General features: G+C 38.0%; 1 protein-coding gene across 1 annotated transcript; it reads left to right on the top strand.

The window, feature by feature from the left end:
• Positions 1-5,014: 5,014 nt before the first annotated feature.
• LOC144659194 (uncharacterized) lies at positions 5,015-19,556 on the top strand. Its single transcript, XM_078519630.1, has 10 exons — positions 5,015-5,625; positions 6,011-6,082; positions 11,150-11,221; positions 11,648-11,719; positions 12,413-12,484; positions 13,986-14,057; positions 15,376-15,447; positions 16,272-16,340; positions 17,691-17,766; positions 19,551-19,556. The coding sequence occupies exons 1-10, from the start codon at positions 5,531-5,533 to the stop codon at positions 19,554-19,556; spliced, it is 678 nt and encodes a 225-aa protein (XP_078375756.1). The 5' UTR covers positions 5,015-5,530.
• The last annotated feature ends 1,888 nt before the right edge of the window (positions 19,557-21,444 follow it).

Here is a 21,444-nt window from a genome sequence, read left to right as displayed (position 1 = left end):
AGGATTGTAATGATTTTTCTGTGAACTGCTATGTTTTGTCTCATTTCATTTGGCAATAGCTTGTAATTTTGTTCAGGACTGCAAAGATTCATTCTGATCTCCGGTTAAATACATGAAGTCATTATTAAGGGATTGTTAAATTTAGGTATAAAATTAATATCACTTCAATTTTATTACAAGGATTGACTATAATAACTGATTTAAATTTTGTCTTTCAGATTTTCTGGCATGATAGACCCTTATACAAAACAACATATTTTTCATCTTAAATGGTTACTACCTTGCGTAAATCCAATTTTTTTGAAAAGAGAAAAGCCTTGCCATAATCCTCGTAAAGGATGGAATCCAGTTGCAAAAAAGCTTAAATTAATGATTTCAGGAATGGTAGTTCTGTAAGTTGATAGTGGCTGCTATGAGTTCAGAAACCCTTTTGTGAAGATCTGTTAACAATAATTGATACTGAGATTTCATGTGCCAATATTTTGGTGGTTTTCTTGGTTAATAAACTATGAGTTATTCAGTGCTACTTTATCAGAAACAGGTGCTATATTTTAGAGTTGTATTAAACTGATTAGCACTGTTAAAACACTGCTGATTTCTGAATTGTATCTTAGCTGAAAAAGCAAAAAGCTGTCTTTCCTATTGCACATACCCTGTTCCCTTGATGGTACGCTATAAATGTTATTTTTAAACGGTATTAATATTTTTTATCAGGTGTTCTGATTCATTTAGAAAACAGCCACAGTTTAAGGTCTATATTTCATTCTCTTACCTTAAGAGAATCTGATTAGGGCCAGTTTTCTCCGCCAACTTTTTTACCTAGTGACCTCTCAAAACTGGATTCCTCTGTTTTTGACTGATACTGACATTGGCATCCTAATCGTAGTAGGTGACTTTAATTATAATTATAGCTCATATTAAAAGTTGTGGATCTTTCTGTTTCAGGAGAAGTTAGTTTATATTTTAAAATAAAATGTATTTATTTTCACTTCATTTTTTTAGTTGTCGTGCTTGTTATTGAGTTATTGTAACTGCTTTTTCACGCAGAATTTGTACATCGTTTGAAGTCGTTTATTTGTAGATCGATATGTTCAGGGATGGACATTTTCGTGACTTCTAACGGACGAGCAACGGCTGAAAAATGACAATTACAAAAAAAAATTAAGGTTTTGGGATGCAAGTCACCAAATGAAACTCAATATCTGTGAGACTAGTTCCAAGGCGGCAGGAAAAAAGGTTTGTTTTGGGCTTTATTTTTATTAACTTTGGAAAAATACACGGCTTTCGAGCCCCGTCGAGTGGAGAAAAACAATGGCAAATCGACATATACTTCGTTTAGTCGACAGTGAAGTGTCACTTCATGTTTGAATCGATGACGTAGGAAAACTCAGTTTTGCCCGCCGCTCATATTGCGGGCTCAACCTCCGTATGGCAGGGATGTCGTACATATCTCCAAAGGGCTTTGATAAATAGTAGAAACATTCTCGCAGATTATGTTAGGAAACCTTTATAATGTAAAACTTGACAAATCCAGAAACAAGTACAAAATGTAAATAAAAGAGAAAACACAGGGCCGCCATCTTGGATCCACCATCTTGGATTTTTAGAATTTTGTATCCAGGCCACAGAAAATTCGCAAAAAAATTCACAACAATTATTAAAATTAATAAATAAACCTTAAAATGGCCTAAAACGGTTAACGAATCATGATTTCCATGGTAACGCATTTTATATTATAATTAATATTAAATACTGGCTCGAGTGTGACAAGAATGCATAAATGGATGATTAAATCTATATGTTAGATCATTGTACAGCGAAAACTATAGAAACAGTTAAAATTCTAAGAATTCTAAAATTAGCATAAACCACTTGGCAAAATATAGTTGCCATGGTTACGTCAAAATGTCTTTGCAAACATTTCTCATGTTAAATTGTTTGTAGAAAACTTTTAGGAAAAGTCGTCATCGTAGCCCCTGGTCTGGATACGGTTGATGTTGCAATATTAGATAAGATTAGATAAGATAACTTTATTTTAACACGGTATTTCCATTAGCCTGTTTTTTTTTTTTTAATATTATTACTATTATTCAGAATATAATAAGAAGTGATATATTATTTTTACAGGTTTTTGTCTTCAAATGCTATTACATATCTTCCCGCCGGAGGGTTTGACAAACTTGTTAAGCTGCAGAAGCTGTAAATCGAAATACCAAACATATTATAGCTTAAGCCAATATAGCTCAAAGACTTTTCTCAAAAATAGGAGAGTGGACTTTTGTATCATTTGTATCAGTACAACTTAAATTTGGTTTCCTTTTTTTGCAAGACCTTTTTACTTCGTTTAAGGTGGCTGGACCCAGTTTTTTTGTAGCGATACCTATCAACTTTGAAACCCTCAAACTTAAAGGGATTAATGTCAATGACATATCTACTATATCAAATGGATTACACATAGACTGAACTACAATATGATATAAATTTTTGGGAGATCGGAATGAATATCACGTGTCAATGACGTCACACAGGGTTTTGCTCTAAATCGAATTTTAGCCCTTAACTGCATTTTCTCTCGAGATCCTCCACGCTACGTCTACCTTGGTTCTTTGCCTTCAGCTCTGCGGAGTTTCATCGAAATCTACAAGAGGAATTTTGAAATATCTTGGAATTTGTTTTTAGATGGTATAATTTATGCGTAAAATAAAGACAAAACTTCACATAAAGAAATTTGCTTCTTTTTTATGTTTAATGGGAGGCTTTAGCTCTCATTCCTTTTAAAAATGTCCCATATCCGATATCCAAACCGTAAAAAGTAGGTAGACTCGCGCGATTTCGAAAAATATGAAATATACGAATCATAGTGAAGCTCAATGTTTAGCCCTATTTACCAATTTTACGCCTACTTTCGCAAAAAACACGATTATTTCAAAACTCGTTGATTAATTTTCCCCAAAATTTTTCAGGGTGACAATTAATCCTTACACTACACAATCCCTGAATTTGATGCTCATTGAAAACTTCTAAGGTTGTCGTAGTTTTGAATAGTTTTGTGCTCTGGGATTTCCTATTGATTCGAGTTGAGCACAACATCGAATTCCTGTGCACCACGCGTAAAATGACTACCCTTGGCTACCTTCCGAAAGCTCACCGAAATCTTTCCGAAATATGGTCGACGTCTTGGCTGAGTGTAAAGTTAAAAATGCCAAGAACAAGAAATGCAGAAGTACTAAATGCTACGCTAAACATCAAAAGAAAGAAAACGAGGTAAGTTTCTGAGTACGCTGTCAAGTCATATGTAAATGACTGGAATGGCGTCAGAACATAACCGGCTTTGAGTTTTATTCATTCATTATTGTTTACTTGAACTCGAGAATATTACCATATTCGGAAAGATTGCGGTACGCTTTCGGAAGGTGGCCAAGAGTAGTTAAATCACGCGTGGTGCACAGGAATTCGATGTTGTGCTCAACTCGAAACAATAGGAAATCCCAGAGCACAAAATTATTCAAAACTACGATCGCTTCAGTATTTACTCAATTTTACGTTTATGTTAGACAACCTTAGAAGTTTTCAATGAGCATCAAATTCAGGGATTGTGTAGTGTACTGATCAATTGCCACCCTGAAAAATTTTGGGGAAAATTAATCAACGAGTTTTGAAATAATCGTGTTTTTTGCGAAAGTAGGCGTAAAATTGGTAAATAGAGCTAAACATTGAGCTTCACTATGATTCATATATTTCATATTTCTCGAAATCGCGCGAGTCTACCTACTTTTTACGGTTTGGATATCGGATATGGGACATTTTTAAAAGGAATGAGGGCTAAAGCCTCCCATTAAACATAAAAAAGAAGCAAATTTATTTATATGAAGTTTTGTCTTTATTTTACGCATAAATTATACCATCTAAAAACAAATTCCAAGATATTTCAAAATTCCTCTTGTAGATTTCGATGAAACTCCGCAGAAAGAGCTGAAGGCAAAGACGTAGCGTGGAGGATCTCGAGAGAAAATGCGGGTAAGGGCTAAAATTCGATTCAGAGCAAAACCCTGTGTGACGTCATTGTCACGTGATATTCATTCTGATCTCCCAAAAATTTATATCATACTGCAGGTCAGTCTATGTGTAATTCATGTGATATAGTAGATATGTCATTGACATTAATTCCTTTAAGTATCAGGGTTTCAAAGTTGATAGGTATCGCAAGAAAAAAACTGGGTCGAGCCACCTTAAAGCGAGGGTTTCACAGCAATGCGCATGCGTGACGTGACAGCTTCCAGAATAAATCATACGGGTCAACACTAAATTCGAAGTAGCCATCGTTTGTTAAATCCGAATAAATCTGTCGTTAAACATTGTCATCCGCCGTTCCGCTTGGACAAATTGAAGTCAGCTATTTCTAAAGTACACGTGTGTGATGTTTTGTCGACTGATTAAGGCGTTTGGGCAACGAAAAAGCCATTTAACATACCGAGTCTTGTAGGCGATATCGAAATCGACCGGCGACAGGACGTTCTCAAGAGTACTTTGAGATCGAAAAGCTATCAGTCTGGTGTGGTGATAAGCGGTCTTGTGTGGCTTACAGAAGGATCTACCATTTGGAAATTTATAACTGTAGAATGTACGGGTTGATATGAACAGTGTTTTGATGCAATTGAATAAAATTTATAGGTGTGAAGTGATAGTGGACGTGATAAGATACAAACGCGCGCGAGTGATCACATAGATTGTTTGCTCACTACACAACGATCACAAAGTTCTCTTGCAAAAAAATTGTCGATACCATAGAGAAAATAGCTACACAAGGAGGTACAACTATTTTAGATCACTGCATAAGTTAAGAAATCGTATGTTTACATCGACGTTTTCGCGATTGTAGTTTCCCGCATCTCAATTCGAATTCGAACGTACGTTTCAGTCGATTTATCACAGAAACTGCATGAGATTGGAAGAATTCTATCATAACAAAAGCGTTGAATGTGCAAGCTTTAAAGGATAAGGATAACTGAAAATCGTTTCTCTTTTTTACGCCTTTTTTCAATCATACCGGACATATAAACAAAGTAATGCAGAGGTATTTTGTATTTTGTCGTGTAGTTCGCCGCGCGATTTGCAAGGAAAATCATTCGATTTGTTTCCATCTTTCCAGTTGTCTTTCCTAGAGCACACACCATAACACTGGCAGTTGGATAATTTGCCAGATGCTGGCGACATTTTCAGCATGAGCTTTGAAATTGTAAAGAGAGTCAATTGAACGAGTCAGACGAGTCGATCGACCAGCTTACGCGAAAGTTCCGTGACACGGGCAAATTACGCGCTCGATTTGCGTATTGGCATATCGCTTCCGATTGGTCTATAAACAATAGAAGTGAGTTTGCTTGCTCCATAGCTTGTACATGCGCAGTACCGTGAAACGGTCCCTATAATGCCAGTAAAATTTTTGAACGGTTTACTCTGATTTAACTTTACAAGCTATTCAGTAGAGAAGGGAGGTTGATGAAAAAGTAGCTTTCAAATTTATTAATTGCTAATGGTAGCCCATTTTTTTTACAGGGATTTGTCTTCAAACGCTATTGCAACTCTGTCTAGTAGAGTATTTGCCACACTAAGTAATATGTACACAATGTAAGAGAGGAAAAAGCAAATTTGGCCTGGCGCCTTCATGTTTTTCTCACTTTCTTGTGTAACAATGTATCAAATAAGTAGAAAAACGTTGTTAATTTTGTTGTTGCTGTTGTTTTTGTTATTGCTGCTGGGGTGGAAATAATAATTAAAAGTGGAATTAAGAGGCAAATATCTGATGCCACATGAGTCATCAACTGTAGCCCCTTTATATTTCAAAACTAATGGTACCATCACGCTCATGAGCTTTATCGAAGATAAAGACTTTTATGCTTTGGTCGCAGGATGTTTCCGTTTTAAAATTACAATATAAGATTATGGTTTATTTAGTTATTTTAGTTTCCCTGATACTTTTCTATTTTAATCATTTCACTTACACTATTTGTAGGTCATTGTCTTCAAACTCCATTAAATTTCTTCCGGACGAAATATTCGCCACAATGACAAATCTCGCAAATCTGTAAGAAAAAAAAAATTAGGTACTCAAGCCATTTTTTAAAAAGCATGCATTGTAAGACTAGCATAACATTGAGTACAGGTAAGTACACACAAGAGCTTGAATACGAGCACGTCCACATTATATTGCCATCTACTCTTGAGGTCATTCCTCAATATTGCATTGCGCATCTCGTACTGCGCACACACGGCTTGGCTCGATCAATCAGTGTCGCTTGAAACTGCGTGCCTTAATCACGAAACATTTAGTAAATTAGGTAATGAACGTTTATTCGTTTGTCTCACGATAGCATCGCTTTGAGATGTTACCAACTCTACTCATTTCGTGAATACCATCAACCATGAAAGAATGCAAGAAAAGGAAATCATGGTATCATTTGACGTATAATCTTTATTTACGAACGTGCCAATCGAAGACGTCGTTAAGGCCGCACTTCGCAAACTAGAAAACGATCCCGGTCTTGCCGAACGCACAAACCTAACACCTACACAAATTGCCGACCTTTTAAACTTTGTTTTACGATCCACGTATTTCCAATACAATGGATCAATTTACGAACAAAAGGACGGAGCCGCTATGGGGAGCCCTGTCTCCGCGGTTATAGCGAACATCTTCATGGAAGCTTTTGAGGAGCGTGCGATAGCAAGTGCGATCTACAAACCTAAGATCTGGAAGCGATATGTAGATGACACTTTCATTATATTAGATCGAGACCAAGTCGACGGCTTTTTACAACATCTTAATAACCAACAGCCCACTATTCGTTTTACCATGGAAATCGAGAAAGATAACAGCACTCGATCCTTTTCTCGGCACGTCAGTGATAAGGGACTCAAACGGCCTTCTTACTACCAGTGTATTTAGAAAGCCCACACACACTGATCAATACTTAGCCTATGACTCACACCGTCCTCAGTCAGTGAAGCGTGGTATTGTTAAGTATTTATATGACCGAGCCAAACACCTCATAACAAAACCATTTGTTATCTCTCAAGAAAAGAAACATTTATCGTCGGTACTTGTTTCTAACGGTTATCCTTCTTCGTTCATACGAAAATTACTTAAACCACAAGACCAACAGCCAACAACGAACCCATTCAGGAATTTAAATCTACTGCGGTTTCACCTTATATTTAAGGTGTATCAGAGGTTCTTCGCCGCTGCCTACAAGAACAAGGCGTTCGCACCGTCTTTAAATCTGACACAACTCTTCGCTCTTACTTAGTACGACCGAAAGACGCCCTAGAACCAGGCAAACAAGATGGTGTTGTATACAAAATTCCATGTGAATGCAGCAAAGTATATATAGGGGAAACAGGGAGAGCGATGCAAGACAGGATAAAAGAACACGACAGAGACATAAGGCTTGCTCATACACAAACCTCCGCAGTTTCGGAGCACGCAAACGAAACGGGGCATATTCCTTTATGGAATCAAGTCAAGTTTCTCGATCGTGACCCTCACCGATAGGGTCAAAGAGTCAACCACACGCAGGGTCAAAGAGGCTATCCAAGTAAGACTTCATTCTAATAACATCCATAGAGATAGCGGAATTGAAATTCCTGAAGCATGGATACCTACGATCAGAAAGCATAACAGCCGTTCAACTACAAAGCGGACCTCTCCGGGAACATCATCTGTTAGTCGGAATAATAATGAGGATCGAAAGGCACCAATCACAGCGAACCAACGTGCATAAATAGCGACGCGTAAACAATCGACCTCATCGCCTCATGAAGACTAGCAGTATTGCAGTCGAAACGTCGCGATCAACATCTCAAAACGATTCTATCGTGAGACAAACGAATAAACGTTCATTACCTATCTTACACCGCGATGAACAATATTCACATCTTTAATGACATTTAGTAAATTGTTCCTTGAAGTCAATGTTGTACATTTATAGTTATATTTTCCGTTTTGCTTCCTCCCTATTTTTTTCTGCCCTCACGAAACGTGAAGTGTACGGTTAAAATAATAACGTTTCTGAAAGTTGATATTGTAAGGAAGTGTATTCCAGGTCTTCTTGCTCCTAAACGAATGCTGGGACCCCTCATTTTATTTCAAAAATATGATTCCCTTAAAATGAACAGCAAAGTTTGAACGAAAATGTATTGTCAGCTCTATTTCGTTGGAATTACCTAAGGAAATCTCTGCGTTACTCGGTGTTGCGGAAAACATTTCACAGTAGCTACTGTTTTGTGATTTGGCTATGGTTTATTGTCTTTTATTTTTGTTTCATAATTTGGTGCCCGCACCGTTTGCAACACTGAAAAACTGCTTGGAGTCTTCATTCGAAAAACTGCACGAGACGAGTATCAAATTCAACGTAAACGTCTTATGTAGCATATAAGTTGTCAAATTTCTTTATTCAATAAATAAACGTTCCCTCCAAAAATTGTCGTTATACTCGGTTTTAAATTATGCCAAAAAATCAAAATGATCAACCAGAGGTGGACACGTCTTTGACTTTATTGGACTGCTTGTCACACAAACAATTTCTCCTTATTTTTCTTTATTTTATACAGGCGTATCTCGTATTTTTACTTAATAATAGTAAATTACAGAGTAATTGATGATGTTAAAGACACGAGTGAGTTTATAATATGGATGTATTAAATTTGAAACTCTTGTATGCCACAAAACAAGCGGTTATTAATTAGATTTTAATTCAATTTATAAAATGCTCCAGTTATTCCCAGCGCTATGATTGGTCCATTTGAGTTCATTATAACTCCATAAAGCAGTGTGCCTACGTCACGCGCGTGTATTATAACAAACATATGCACGCAAGCTACGTCATGGATTTTTTTGCTGAGGTAAAAAATTGAGAACCAGCCTGTCCGCCATTATAGCTGAACAATTTCCACGGTTTGAGCTCGGGTTCGAATTCCTGAATACCGACAAAAGTGACAGTGTTGAAGGGTCTCATAGTGAGGCACCTGTTGAAAAAAAGAAACGGTTTGCAGAACTAACTGAAGCGGAAAGAAACCGGCTTTTGGTGGAAACGCAAGCAAAAGCTACGAAGAGCACCACAAATTGGGCTGTTAACGCTATTAAAGGTAAGGAAACTCACAATAAATATAAGTTGAAGTGAACACGGACTACAATATACATCCCAAACACTAAAACGTAAAACCAGTTTAATAAAGAAATAAAAAAGGGCGAACAAAAGCATATTACAGTGTTCCGTAAGAGAGTTTACACTTAAGCTTGTTTACATTTTTGTCGACAGAAAAGCAAAATTGCACTCGTTTATCCAATTAAATACATGTTTTCTGGCAGCTGTTGTGTATATTATTTCACAGTCCTTTTTCGAAATACAAATTAGTTAGAGACCGAGTTAAAACTATCTTTTTTTTCTCAGAATGGAGTGCACAAAAAGTCCCTGTGTTGCCAAAACTAGAGGAGATGAACGACGAACAACTTGACGACAGCTTGGCACAGTTTTATACAGAAGCACGAAGCAAAAAAGGAGAAGAGTACAGTAAATCGTCTCTTATTTCGTTCAGAAATGCAATAGAGAGGTATTTGAACAACCCATCTTACAAGAGAAGTTTAAAGCTGAATTCGGCTGCATTTTCAAGTTCCAACCGTATGCTGAACGCCAAAATTAAGAGCCTGAAACTGCAAGGGAAGGAAAATGTGCAGCACAAAGAAGCCATCCCTATTGACGACTTGAAGAAATTGAAAGCTGGTTCTGTTTTGCGCCTTAGAAATCCATGGTCTTTGCTGAGAAACGTGTGGTTTCATGTTGTCCTGTATTGGTGTAGGAGAGGTCGAGAGGGGCAGAGAAGTTTGAAGCCGACGAGTTTTGAATTTGCAGTGGATGAGCAAGGCAGGCGCAATGTCACTATGAACCACGACGAGACCAGCAAAAACCACCCTGGTGGACTTCAAGACCATTCCAGCTTCGAGAAGACGGCTCGTATGTACGAAACAGAGAGTTAGACCGACGGCTATCGAACGCTGAGCTTGTACATCTCCAAGCTAAATACGAAATGCGACGCTCTTTTTCAGCAACCTTGGCGCGACTGGAAGGAATCCGCCGCCATCACACACGACGTCTGGTACGAAAACCGTCCGTTTGGTGTAAACCTTCTCGGAAACATGATGAAAGAAATAGGTACAGCAGCCAAGCTTTCCAAAGTTTACACAAACCACTGTGTTTGGGCGACAGCGATGACCTTGTGGTCAGAAGCCGGTTTGTCGGATCGACACATCTGCCACATTTCGGGCTACAGAAACCCGAACAGTCGTCAGCACTATAATTCCCGCCCGTCGTCTACCCAGCTCAGAAAATGCAGTGATGTTTTGTCCAGTGCGCATGCATTACAAGACGACAACCAGAAGTCTTCACGAAGTGATAATCCTGTTAGTGAGCCCCAAACAGCATTGATCGTGCATCGTCCAACACGGCCATTCACAGCGAAATGCTTGGCGGCATGTTTAATTCTTGCACCGTCGGTTCGATTCAAATTAATTTTTATCCGCCTGAACGCAAAAATTAGTGAACTGCTTCAGGTTTCTCAAGATTCTCTTTAGCTTTAGCTTCAATAACTTCTCCAGAATCGTTTTTGACGTTAAATAACGTTTGTTTCTTGCCCCAAAATGAACAGTTTTACTTTTCATCCAGCATTTAAGCCAATAGAAAGAAGCACGTACATTGTAAGGAGAAATTTGATGTTGATGGATTAAAATTCGAAGTTGTTTTCTCGTTTAATTGTCGTTATTGGAGTGTGGCCGTTTACATTTCATAAAAGAAATAAAAAAAATGCTCCTCGTGCATTGTTGAGTTATATAAGCACTTGGGAATTTTTGTAAACTGCTGCACCTCGTGCTTCTCTATGCACGTCTCTCGTGTTCTTAAAAATTCCCGCGTGCTTATATAACTCAACAATGCACTCTGGCGCGTTTTTTATTTCTTTAGTATACAAACGTTTGTTTTATCAGAAATAACAATCAAACATATCGGAAAAAATGGAAATCGAAGAAAGCATGGCTTTTGCGCTATACATTTGTTAACCAAAATTACATTGTCATTAATATGACTGCTTTCACATTCTGCAGGAAAATATCATCGAGTGCCATCCAAAATCTTTCTGCCAAACTGTTTCTCAACCTGACAAATTTGGACACCCTGTAAGTTCTAGAATCTTCTGAACCCGCCACTAAATTGGTATCAAGACTGAAAAATTCAATTAATTTACCTAGCCGGGTCAAATAATAAATGAGAAAACCTGTTAACTGGAAAAAGTCATTCAGTCAATAAAAATATTACTTCTTTAAAAAAAGAGCAGGTAACCAGATGTGCTGACAATCCAGGTAATACCGGGATACAGTTTGAAGCCCCCAGGTAACAGAAGGTTGTAAAAGCTCGGTCTGAGTAGGGTTAAACATTAGATCGGGTCAGAAAAACGAACATATCTTTTGTAATGCTTAATGCTTGACACCTTGATTGAGGGGTGAAGATGTCGTTCTCTTAAAATTGATATTCCATTTCTTTCAGCCATTTTTTGCAATCAGTACTAGTGTTTATAACTGTTCTTGCATCATACCCTTCAACAGGATATTGTCTTCAAACTCTATTAGATTACTACAAGATAGGCTGTTCGTAGGCAATACAAAAATGCGTAAACTGTAAGTGGAATTTAGTGTAGCTACATTTCTGCATATTGAAATAAATGCAGGAGAAGGTTTATGAAAATAAAATAAAAAATTAAAAGAACCGTCACAATTCAGGGAATAAAAATTGGGGCTTTAGGTGACTTATTACAATTGGTTAACATAGTTATGACAAGAGACCAAACCGCCTTAAATTTAGTTTAAAACCGAGGGTAAACTTTGCTATATAGTACTTTGTTAAAATTGGGCATTGCTCTTTTAAAGAAGATTACCCTCTTTTGCCTGGAATTGCGTTACTTTGGATTTGAGATTAGACTTATTTCATGCATGCTCAATAAACAGCCTTGAAATATGCTTTTTTCGTCCCGTCCATAAGGGTTCTCTTTAGAAAGGCAGTATGCTTTAAACTCAGTCCTTTTTTTTTTTTTCTTTTTACTTGGAAAAATATTTTGCCCCATAAGCTTTCCGCTTTGCAAGTCTTAGTGTGTTGGTCCTTCCAGCTGCATTAAAGAAGCAGATATTAAAACAGGTTATCAATACCCATATAACAGTGAAAATGTCACATTCGGTCTCTCCACCTTTATTTATTATTTATTTTATTTATTTATTACCTTTATTTATAAACCAAGATCCAAATCCTGGGAATGAAAGTTAAAAATACGAAGAAATGATCCCCACAGCAAATTAACGTAACTTAATTGTTGGCAGGGATTTATCTTCAAACTCCATTACATCTGTATCACAGGCAGCGTTTACCTCATTGACAAATCTACAATGGCTGTAAGTAAAATCTAGCGCACCTAGCATATGCCAAGGTCCAATATTAATTATCTAAATACAATAATCTTATCTAAATTACAGAAATCTCTCATGGATAAAACAAATAGATCCGTTTACTAGTACATTTATCAATGTTCTGTACTTTAACCAGACGGGAATGTTGCCAGGGTGGCAATAACGAGAACAGCATAATTGCACAGCCTGTACAATTTCGGACATGGGCCCTGTACGGGGACTGGAGGTTACTGGGATGCTTGGGTTCCCAGAGTCTAAACCAGGGGGTGGGGATAGAAACAAGGTCTGGGACCCCATAGCAATGTTCTCACAACTTGCAACGCGATCAATTCACGGTCTAGACAGCGGCCATTAAACGATGATGTAGCAGGCCATCTTTTCCCGCGAAATGAAAGCTATGACAATCAGGACTACGATTCCATGTATTCAGTGATTATAAAGGGGTCATAACTACCTTTACTAAAAAAATACATTGTTTTTATCCGAAAATTTCGTCATCGTCGTGTAGTTATGAAAACGCAGGATTTTGTGATTTCGTGCTACGTTTTAGCGCTGAAATGCAAATGCTTGAACCACGATTTTCAACCCACACGAGGATCGCAAATGAGGTAAAACAAAGAACGACCAACTCAAAATACAACCTCGAAACAATGGGGAAGAACGATAGCTCCGACCGGTACGGGAAAAAAATTGATCGCTAAGTTTTCATTCCCGTAATGGTTTTATTTCATAACAAACACCACACGTTGAAAACAAGGTCCTTTCCAGATACATTTTCGCTGCCTTAAAGACACAACTTACAAAACTTATTTTACTGCTATAGAAAAAGTAACCGAACTCTCCCACTGGCCTAATGTTGTTGTCATTGCTTTGCAAGTTCAGAATGAGAGGAGATGCCCATGCACCTTAGAAGCATTCTCTGTCTACCGCCCCGATGAATGCTTTGCAAGTTGTGAGGACATCATCGCTCAGATTTCATATAAGAGAATGCATGGGAAGTTGCCCCCCCCCCCCCCCCCCCCCCCCCCCCCCCAGGGTCTAAACACAGCATCATTTTGTTTTTCGGCGCCCAGACATGAGTGCTCTTTCATCAAGTGCAATAATACCTTAAAGCAACATAAAACGAGTGTCCGTGCTGGGGGACGGCTCCCGAGTTACAACTTCTGGCGGCATTAGAACTACATATATGTTGTAAATAACAAAGATGGTAAAATTTAAGCTCACTGATAAATAATGAAGAAAAAATTGTTCAACATGACACGAACGTGGGGCAAAGAAAAAGTATGCGGGACGCGTGTCACATATCAACCTAGTAAATGGCCCAGCTCATCACGCATCTCTCGTAGCTCAGTCGGTTAGAGCGCCCGGGCCAACCGGTGTCTGGGAGGCCATGGGTTCGATTCCGGTCAGAGAATAAGGTTTTTTTTTAATAGAGATGTTCGTTTGTTTTCTTTCTTAAAGCTTTACTTAATTAAACTATTCACAGTTATTTGTCTTCGAACTCTATTACATTTGTATCACCAGCAACGCTTCTCCCACTGAAACATTTAAGTTTGCTGTAAGTAACAACAGGATACCCGGCACACTAAAAAATTAGTATTAATTTGCTTAGACTTCGTGCTTTCTCAATTAGTAATGATTCGATAATGATGATTGAAGTAGCCGGCGAACAGGCTCCCGAGTGGGTTTTCCGCGAGCGAAGCGAGCGGCGAACGCGAGCAAAGGGAGTGGAAGAGGGGGCCTGATGGGAGCCTGCAGACTTTGATTCCGCCCACCCGCCCACTTGTAATCAATTAATGTATCCTGTAACAAATCTGTCAGAAAGGTAATTAGACCTGTCAAAATGACATTCGTGCGTACTTGGGTATTTTTAACGGGAATGGATTTTCCATTTCTGCAAGAAGTTACTGATCTCGCCTCAGGGCAAACGAGTGCCAGTGGTTTCCGTATTCAACACGCTGAGAAACAAATAATTGCTTGTGGCTTCCTCCCAAGAAGTGTGATTTTAGCTGTGAAAATTGAAAAGCTGAGACAACGCTTGCAGCGTGGAGAAAAAATTATTCTGAATTATCATGGCTTTCTTGTGCTCGACAACTTGTCCCACCTTTTCATTCCTGTGAAATGATTATCGGCCTTTGCAATTAACCTTTGGAACAGCCAGATAATTCTTCTGAGTGTACGACTCCGCCAAGCTACAAAAGAACTTCGGTGCCACGATAACCGACTAGCGAAACACCTTCGGCAAAACGCCAACAAGATCGACTTTTGAGCAACAAAGAGAATGTGACATGAAAATCTTCTAGGAGATCCCTAAAGTTCGCGCGGCAATATTATTGTCGATGGACGGGGAAAACGTTATCGAAGGAGTCGGAAATCATAATCGATCACGGCGGCCATGAGCATGCAAATTTGTAGCGCAATATTTTGTGTTGACAGCATCTATCAATATTCATCGCTCAATTGTCAAAACTTCGCGGTCTGACCAATCAGATCATGATACCAGAATCTGTTATCATGGATCGGCGGTTTCAAATCATTGTCCACAGGCTCCCGCGCTCCCGTACTCCCTCTCAGGTCACGCTCTTCTGCTCGCTTCGCTCGCGTAACCCCACTCTGGAGCCTGTTCGCAGGCTATGATTAAAGGCAAAATCTAGACTTGTTTTAGCGAAACATTTAACAAAGAGGATTGTATCGATACTACTTGTGTGTAATTTTTCTTGTATCCTTGCCCCTCTTAAATAATTTACAAGAGAGCATGGATTCAATGAAGTGATTCATAGTGTGCTGATAATTATGTACTTGTTCAAGAGCAACCCGTCTTATACATTTGAGCTTGGGATAAGGTCAACTACTAAACTGAGATTTGTAATATACAGGGATCTTTCACACAACAAAATTCGACAAGTGCCAAGGAACTTGTTCTGTTGTTTGAAGAACTTAGCGACTCTGTAAGTGTTCCAAAAATGTAGGACGGTACCTTGGGACTGGCGTGCTTACAACATATATATCGTCTGGAAAAAAATAAAATGACGTTGGTGATATAGATTTGATAGTAGCACTTTCTCGCCTCACCCTGACCAAAATAAAGCACCAGCAGGAACATTTCCTTGCCAAAGACCCAGGTGCCGCACATGTGGCTTCATGGGGAGGACGGCAAAGGTAGCTTCCACTAGCGGGAGTGTTCCTGTTAAGGGACGGTTCGACTGAACTGCGGCTGGCGTAGTCTATGCGTTCGTGTGCCAACGCTGTTGCATGATCTACATTGGCGAAAGCGGTCGCAGGCTTTCGGACGGTTTCGGTGAGTACCTTCGTTCTGTGGAAGGCTACCACCACAATCCCCGCTACCAAGGAGGTGGATTCCCCGTAGTTGAACACTTTAACCACCCGGATCACAACAAGATCAGTGATATGCGAGTGTCTGTGGCGAGCCAGGTGAACGGCGGCTCGACAAGAAGAAAGCGTGAGGGAAGAAAGCTAATTTTCAGGCTCGAAACAATTGCCCCACAGGGCTTGTACGTGGACTTCAAACTTATTTAATTTAATTTAATTTGTTTCGCGCGCGCAACCTTTATATGGCATCTACGCCATATGGCGCGCGCGGTTAAGTGACGTTTGGTAATCGCTCAACGGTTTCAATTTGAACTTTGCGACTGATGAAGGGGTTGTTTCACAAAGCGAGACAACACTTCAGCACTTAGAAAAATGTAGTAACAGATCAAGAATGTCTAGCTGGGACTAAAATGTATATTAATGACCATTTATTTATTTTAAGGCTGCTACGAAACAACATGATTACCTTTATAGCAAACGAGACTTTTACCAGCTCCGCCATTGAACTTTTGTACGTATTGTAACGTTTAGTTATGAATAGTATGTTGATGTCAAGAAGTCATTACATTTTTTTTTCATTTATTTTAGGTCAAATTCTCAGATGACGCGTGGACTAGATTTGTCCCATTATCATTTCCCTTTTAAGTTAATTAATGGAAGTCTTCATATCTAAAACTAGGGTGCATGGAGCGGCTTTCATTTCGATTGAGAAGATACCTGAAACACTCGAGACAATGTTTTGGCGCATTCCAAACATCTCGAAGTTTGTCAAAAACACTCCGCTCCGCTTCGTATTTCCAACTAAGTCTCTTCTCGGTGTTTGTAAATTGACGAAACACCGTCTCTATCCGTGTTCGCTTTATTGCTAATGGCTCGGAAAAAAACATTTGACGCTGCTACCCACCATTTATTGTTTAATTGTCAATTTGTCCGCTGCTTACTCGAAGACATATAACAGATTATTAAAAACTAGTAATGGTATATTGCAGCTCCTGAGTTTTGATTGGTTAACAGGCAATTGCATCTGAGCTTATATACCATTGAGACAAACATGGTAGGCGTGGACGTCAGCTAAAAAAGCCGGGAAACTCACACTTTTTCGCTTCAAAATAAAAAGGCGGCAGGGTAAAATCGGTTCGCGACACAAAGAAGGCCACAAAGTATAACTTGAGAGTATTTTAAGGTAACAGATTTGCTGCATTTATTTAAAGCCATTTGTTTACAAACGTCGAAAACTGAACCAATTCCCAAATCCACAATAATAACAATAACACAGCCAAAAAGTCTTTGCCGTATTTAACTTGCCAACTTCCTTTTTGAAGGTTCTAGTGTTTTAACAATCGATCGGCTCATTCGCGTTGCCATGGATTTGACGAGGATTTGACAGTTTTGACAATAAACATTGGAGCAGAAGTCAACTGCATAGCTTCCTTGAGATACGGCTATTTTCGTGGAATAAACAAAGAAATGCATTGTTTGTGTTAGATTTTGATGTTGTACTTCTTTGGGCGTTTTTAATAAAACAGTTGTTCCACTCGCGCTTGTTGGATATGAAATGGTTGTAGCTCACGAGAAGCGAAGCGCCGAGTAGGTTATCCAGCGCTCGTGGAATAATTGTTAAATATACTCCCAACTTTCTTTGTATGCTGAAAAAATATACTGCAACGACTTAGTTATCCAGTTTTATTTTTTTAGTGATGCTAAAAGGACGTTTCGCCGAATTCGGCTTCACGCAAGGAGGTCATGCTTGTCATTAGATAAAGCAATTATCCTTAAGCGTCTGTTATTAAGTTAATTTTATAGATCTATTCATAGTTCATAATGCAACGCAAAGACTGATATGATTTTCTTTATTCTGCAGAGACGTCTCTTATAACAAAATACACTACTTACCAGAGACTTTTTTCTGTTGTTTGAAATCGTTAAAATATCTGCAAGTATCCAAAAAACAAACGGTTTCAGTAAATATAAGTTTACGCTGTAAATGGAGATGTAACAAATAGATAAATTTTAAAGTAAATTCAATTATTCTTTTGCGCTAAAATGACATTTTCTTATATAGTCGAGGCTCTCCATTCGACTATTCTCGTAAGCGACAAGTGGTAGTTATATAACTATGACCCCCCATTAAAAGCCCCATTTGTATCAAGCCCTGCAACTACACGATTTCGTATGTGACCGCTGCCGTAAGCGACAGCGACCACCTTTGGAAATTTCAAAGTGGCATTTCCTTCTCTTTCAAGCTCTCAAAAGCGACCACTCAATTATTGTGATGCATGTTTGTCGTTACTTTGATAAAGGTTTACAGTTTCGTGATCACATTGTGTTCTATGATAGACAAGTTTTCATTTGAGTGTCGTAAAACCAAAATCTAAGTGATCACTCTGGACAATCACCAACTAAGGGCGCAACAATCTAGTAATCAAATCCAAAAATAGAAGCAATGGACGAGAAAACGTGCCCGAGTGAGTCATGATTTGTTTTTGTTTCACATCTGATTTGTTGATGTGCCGCGAGTTTTATTTTATTTACTTGTTTTATTGTTTTTTTCATAAATCACTGAGAGTAGAATTGGAAAACCAAAGCAAACGCGAAATCCTTTCGACACCCATGTGAAAATCTTCCTAAAGATCTAGATTAACACGTTTAAGATAATATTCAGCTAGAATAAGAGTATTTTAATAAGAATGCGGTAGAAATTTCTATGCTACAGCCAGCCTCACGTGCATTAGCACGTGGTCGCTCACGGCAGCTCATTCTCGTGAACGACCATGTCTATTTACGATCACCTTTTCAAATTCCCGAAATAGTCGTTTACGAGAGCTTCGATTGTAGACAGTTACATATCTTTTGCCCTTGTATTTCATGCACTCCTTATCTTCAGCTGGATATGATCCATACACATTGCATTGGAATACACAAGTCTTTTCTTATAATTCTGAAAGGCTATTCTGTCTTCGAAATATATGTGTCTATTCTAAAAAGAAATAGAGTAGGAGAGTATGATGAATTTTGGACCATATATTATTACTGCATTTATTAAATATAAACGAAATGTGTTTTAAAGTGTTCTCTTTTCAAAAATTTACAGATTTTTGCACAGTAACATGATAACCTTAATATCAAAGGAGACATTTGCTTACTCCACCAAACTTCGATATATGTAAGTAATATCAATTATGCGTTAATTGCTGTAACGGGTGGGCCGGGTTTTTTTTTTTGGTTGATTGGATAGTAGGGTGGGTCGGTAGGTGAGTGGGTGGATAATTTTATAGCATATTGCTTACTATACGTGTGCGATTGACATCGATCGATCGATTGCCTGGTTTTCTTATTAATTGATTGTCTGATTGATTGATTGATTGATTGATTGAATGAATGATTGTTTGATTGATTCAATCATTGGTTGATTGTTTGATTGATTGGTTGATTGATTGATTATTTGAATTGTATTGATTGATTGATTGATTGATTGATTGATTGATTGATTGAATGAATGAATGATTGTTTGATTGATACAATCATTGGTTGATTGTTTGATTGATTGGTTGATTGCTTGATTATTTGAATTGTATTGATTGGCTGATTGATTGATTTACCTACGTATAAATGGACAGACAATGCACAGATGGAGAGAGGTGCAGTATTGCGTATTATCATTATATCAGGACTAATAATCAATTATGATATATCATGTTTTTTCTTATATGTTTCTTCTAAGGGATAGTGCTATTATTTAACAATTATTCCATGAGCCCGCGTTGGATACGAGGTGGTAAATAGCCAACGAGGCGCGAAGCGCCGAGTTGGCTATAACGACTCGTATACAACAAGGGCGAATGGAATAATTATTTTTTTAAATTCTTCTCAAGTTTAAATCGACTGGATATTTCATGTTTGATGTAAACGAAGTGATAGTATGAGAAGGCGCGAAAATTTCTGGCGCGGTGTTCACTTCTTGAGTTGAATGAAACATACGAGGAAAGCGAGCGAGGGAGTTTTCTTCCCAAGATTTTCCTCGAACAATCCCCTCTAAAGTCGTCTAAATATCCTGGAAATTGTGACAACAGTTAAGATTTACGAGAAGATCAGAAGCAAACGCTTTTCTGGAAACTACAAGTCTTGTGCAAGTCGAACGAAGCAAGTGTTTACATTGTACTTCTTTGCGGCTCCACGGCTGTCATCAAGACTGCTATATTATTTGAAGCGAAATTGAGCTCAAAGTGGAACAGGTTTATTGAAGTATAAAAGGACAAAACCAAGATTGAAAGGTAACAAATTTTACTGAAGTGCTGAGCCTAGTTTTATGACGTACACTAAATGAAACTGTGTCAGTTTGCCGTTCTTTCGTAAATTATTTGCTGCTTTTCTACTTTACTTCACTCGCTCTTGTTGTGCGTTTACAAGTATTATCAATTAAACTTTTCGCATCAATCCTTTTGTTTTGCATATTTAGTTTTACTATGGCATTTCTGTGGTTTTTGTACGCACCGCTGATTATTTCCTGTTCATAAAGCTCGCCAAATTTGCTGTTTTCAACCATTTTTCTGATGGAACTGTCGCTTCCCGCAGATAAATTTTACGCTGAGCGGCACTTGCCGTACTAATTTCCCATATAAGGTCAAACATAGGTATACGAGCTGACAACATGGATTCATTGAACTAATCAGAAAGCTAGAAATGCAATATCCGAGGTTGAGAATTTAATAACATGATATATATTTTTGGTGATATAAGGGATTGATTTTTTGATATTCCGCAATAGGTTTTTCTCTGATTATAAAGATATTTTATCATGATATTATCATGATAAAATATATTCAATTAAGTAGTAATTCTTCTCCTCCCAGTGATAGAGTGATAAATCGTGATATTATCAGAATATTTAATTAATTAGCATTTCTTCTCTTCCCAGTGATAGAGTGATAAATCATGATATTATCAGACTATTTAATTAACTAACTTTTCTTCTTGTCCCAGTGATAGAGTGATAAATCATGATATTATCAGAATATTTAATGCTGTTTTCTCCTCCCAGTGATAGGGTGATAAATCATGATATTATCAGGATATTTGATTAAGTAGTATTTCTTCTCCTGCCAGTGATAGTGTGATAAATCATGATATTATCAGAATATTTGATTAACTAACTTTTCTTCTCCTTCCAATGATAAAGTGATAAATCATGATATTATCAGAATATTTAATTAAGTAGTTTTACTTCTCCTCCCAGTGATAGGGTGATAAATCATGACATTATCAGAATATTTATTGCAGTTGGAATTCGTTCTTCTCTTAGTGATAGAGTGATAAATGAGGCTATTATCATAGTGATTAATCCTAATATTATCAGAATATTTGTTGCGTTTCCTATTTCTTGTCTTCCATTTGATACAGTGATAAATCCTGATATTCTCCAAACGCTTTTCTAAGACTAATCCTAACCCTTACACTAACAATAACCCCTACCCCCACACCAACCCCCTAACCCTAACAATAACCATAACCCTAATGCTAACCCTAGCCCTAATACTAACCCTAACCCTAACCCTAACCTAACCTAACCCTAACCTAATCTAACCAAACCTAACCCTAACCCTAACCCTAACCTAACC

The sequence above is a fragment of the Oculina patagonica genome, chromosome 7 (assembly GCF_052425735.1).
Source record: "Oculina patagonica isolate OP01 chromosome 7, crgOcupat, whole genome shotgun sequence".
NCBI lineage: Eukaryota > Metazoa > Cnidaria > Anthozoa > Scleractinia > Oculinidae > Oculina > Oculina patagonica.
This window is presented reverse-complemented; position numbering and strand designations above follow the sequence as displayed.

Excerpts from the sequence above, each read along its gene's own strand:
- LOC144659194 (XM_078519630.1), top strand. The coding sequence starts at position 5,531 with ATGGTAGCCCATTTTTTTTACAGGGATTTGTCTTCAAACGCTATTGCA. Across the intron at positions 15,448-16,271 it reads TTGAAGAACTTAGCGACTCT|GCTGCTACGAAACAACATGA; the intron begins GTAAGTGTTCCA and ends ATTTATTTTAAG. Across the intron at positions 16,341-17,690 it reads AGCTCCGCCATTGAACTTTT|AGACGTCTCTTATAACAAAA; the intron begins GTACGTATTGTA and ends TTTATTCTGCAG.